The sequence below is a fragment of the Gavialis gangeticus genome, unplaced genomic scaffold (assembly GCF_001723915.1).
Source record: "Gavialis gangeticus isolate Ggan-Ray unplaced genomic scaffold, GavGan_comp1, whole genome shotgun sequence".
NCBI classification, from domain to species: Eukaryota; Metazoa; Chordata; order Crocodylia; family Gavialidae; genus Gavialis; species Gavialis gangeticus.
In genome coordinates this window covers 68,754,492-68,757,819 of record NW_017729004.1, presented here as the reverse complement: position 1 = coordinate 68,757,819, position 3,328 = coordinate 68,754,492, and the positions used below count along the sequence as shown (strand labels likewise).

At 36.9% G+C, this 3,328-nt stretch overlaps 1 protein-coding gene across 1 annotated transcript in view; it reads left to right on the top strand.

The window, feature by feature from the left end:
- Positions 1–2,829, top strand: part of MEOX2 (mesenchyme homeobox 2) — an 83,277-nt gene extending 80,448 nt beyond the window's left edge. The window contains exon 3 of the mRNA XM_019508508.1: positions 1,475–2,829. Coding sequence (XP_019364053.1) covers positions 1,475–1,699 — 225 coding nt within the window. The 3' untranslated portion in view covers positions 1,700–2,829. The remainder of the gene's footprint in view (positions 1–1,474) is intronic.
- Positions 2,830–3,328: the final 499 nt, after the last annotated feature.

Sequence of the window (3,328 nt, the reverse complement as noted above, 5' to 3'; positions counted from 1 at the left end):
TTTTTATAATTTGTAGCAGGAGAGAATTATTTCAGGGGTTTGCAAGTATTTTTTTTTTTTTTTTGGTTACAAAACAAGTAAATAAAAAATTTAGGTGGACCACAGTCTTTCATATTGGGCAGGATTTTTGCAGCTTAATTTAAAAAGACAGCTAAATTTCAAAATTAAAAAAGGTTTAAGTTTGATTTGTTTTCTTTTGGCTGAAACTATTAATTGAATTTTGACTCAAATTTGTTGAATGATTTCAGTGCCTGTTCACAAACTTATTTATTTATTTATTTGCAACTAAAATACTTTTCTGGGAAAAAAACAACCCATCCAGTGCTATTGGTAATACCAGTAAGACAGAATTCTGGGAAGAGGGTATATTAGAAGTGCTTGTTGGGTTGAAACTAATTGGGGGAAGGAAAAAAAAAAAGCCCGCTTGTTTTTCTCTAGTCCTGTTTTAGAGCAAAACTCTCTTGTTCCATTGTATACTTACCAGGTATCTAAAATACTTTGAAAGAAATACTTGAAAACCTGTGAAAATAAAGGGTATAAATCAGTATTAAGGCACAGTCATTTAATCCCACTTATATGCTCAATTTCCTTCTCTCTGAAATGAGGAAAATACTGATATAAGAATTACTAATGTTTTAAGGAGCTTTAAGATCCTCCAGTGGAGGGCATTGTAGCAGTGCTGTGTATTTTAGGAAACTGTGTTACTTTCTTACTGTGAGGCCGTTTGTATTTCATCATCCCATTCCTCCTGTTGTTTATTATGGGACTGGTCTGGAGGTGCAGTGATGCTGTTGGCCCCCTTGATTCCTATTCCACCCAAAGTTTAAAACCAACTGCCTGGGAGAGGCAGCAGCATTTCTACTCAGGCAGTGCTAAGGGCTTGTTGATTGACTGCATGGCTTCTTATAAAAACTACTTGATTCCTCTCGATCTCTACACTCCACAGGTATTAATGACCCTCTGTCCTCTTTAATGGTCTTGGTGTTCCATTAATCAAGCAATTTTGCTGTTTGTTAGTCATTCCTGGCAATCTCACTCCTCTATTTCACAGGCCTGCAGACTGTTTTTAGCTCTAGGTAAAAGCCTTAACTCAGGTGTGGTAATTTTAACTCGGGGGGTAGAATGAGTAACAGTGAAGTATTAAATACACTGTCAAGACACTCAAGAATGCTATATTTCATATTGCAAACCTGAATAAGCAATGTACATTTAGCTATAATGACTGCAGGACTAACGAAACAAAATCTGCACCCTGTCCTTTTCAAAACCCTAGATCTGCGCATGCATGCATTTGTGTTACATTGTCTAACATCAGTTTGCAGCTCTTTAGAGAGAACCTGTTATCCTTGTTTTTGCTCTGTGAAGAACTTCATGTGCTGTTGGGTACTACATAAGTAAAGCACAGTTAGTTTTTGGAATGCTAATAAATAATTTTGATAAGTCACAATAACTGTCTTGTCTTTCTTTTTTTAAGGTAAAAGTTTGGTTCCAGAACAGACGAATGAAATGGAAGCGGGTAAAGGGGGGCCAGCAAGGGGCGGCCGCCCGGGAAAAAGAACTGGTAAATGTGAAAAAGGGCACACTGCTTCCCTCTGAGCTTCCTGGAATTGGTGCAGCTAGCCTCCAGCACACGGGGGACTCACTAGCGAATGATGACAGCCACGACAGTGATCACAGCTCTGAGCATGCACACTTATGATACTCAAAGAGATGATCCCAGCTCCGTTCTCAGGAAAGAAATGCTACGATGGCAAGCCTTACACAGGCATCGTTTACGTATGCAAGTGACTCTGGCAGCGATTTTTTTTTTTTTTAAATTGATATGAAAAATTCAGGCATATCATGTCTGCTTTTCTTGATTTTTAGATGGTTTACAGTAAGTGCCATGTCTTAAAGGTGCCTCAAGAGTGGAGAAGTGGAAGATGAACTTGCTTTGAACATTCCAGATGTGTTTGTCATGTTTATGATGGCGGGCAGGTATTTTTGCTTTAGCTTGCACTGAAGATTACATTGCTCAAAAGACGTTATACTCTGAAAAACCACAGTGCCACAAAATCACTATCTAGTGGATAAGAAATGTATTTTAACTCTGTATATATTTACCTTACAGCATTTTCCTGTCTTCACTAATTTTAGCAATGCATTCATATTAGCTGATGGCAATAGTCACTCATGACGATAAATGGCTTCTTGTCTCTTTATTTTTGTTTTGTTTTCTCAAAGACATACAATACATGCAGACACCTGTGTTCAAGTAGAGAACAGTACAGTAGTGTCTGATAGGGCATGTCCTTGTACTACAGACAAAACAAACCTTATGTTGCATTTACTATCAACTGCTGCTAATAGGGTATTATTAAACTTACCTATCTCCTCAATTCTTCTTATTTTATAACTGCAAAAGTGATTTTTTTAGGATCATAAGGGTAGTCCAGTGACCTGCCAGAAAGAACTTAATGTTCCACTCGTGTTCAGAATTTATTCTGTCCTTTTTTCCTCATCTCCATTAAGAGTTACACATCACTACTACATTGCAGTTGAGTACCTTGGTAAGTGTTACACTCTGTAGAAATGCTGTGTCTTCATCTTGAGGTTTTAAAACCAGCAGACGAGTTGAAAGTTTTTATTGACTGCTTATGTTGGTAGCAATCAACTATATGACTCCAAAATAAAACTCCAGTATTATGTCCCAAATGTAAAATTGAGACGTGTTTTCTGTTACAGACTTTTGTGTACATACAGCTGAACCCCAAAAGCAAACCTGAATACAAAACATTGATTGTACTTTGTAAAGAAAAAATGTTTAATAAATGATCCTTTTTAAATAAATCTGGTCTCCATACAGTAATTTCATAAGAAGCATATAAGTATTTTCTTTTTTTAAATTTAATCAGCTCTTGCACTTTGGGCCTTCCTACATCTTGTCCTCCTTTGGACAATGCAAAACTGTGTTTTCAAACTCACGCTTTTGATCTTGGATGAACCTCCTACCTTGATCCATTTGGGAAACTCTTTCCTCTAGCAGGAAAAAGCAGTCCTCAGCTAATGATGTCTGCAGCCAAAAACAACAAGAGCACATTAAACCATTTTCCCAGATCTGAGGCAGATGCTAAACGGAGATTCTATTGTGTCTTGTGGAAATGGAGAAAAGGGTAACTGCTCAGAAAGGTGATGTAAAGCTTCGTTGTAATACTTTTGTAAAAGTAAGCTGCTCAAAACAAAGTTATTAAGCAACCAGAAATAGGAGATAAACTGGAATGGAAGAAAAGAAAAATAAATGAAATTGGATTATCTTAACAGAAGTCTTAAAAACAAAGTACCAGTAAGA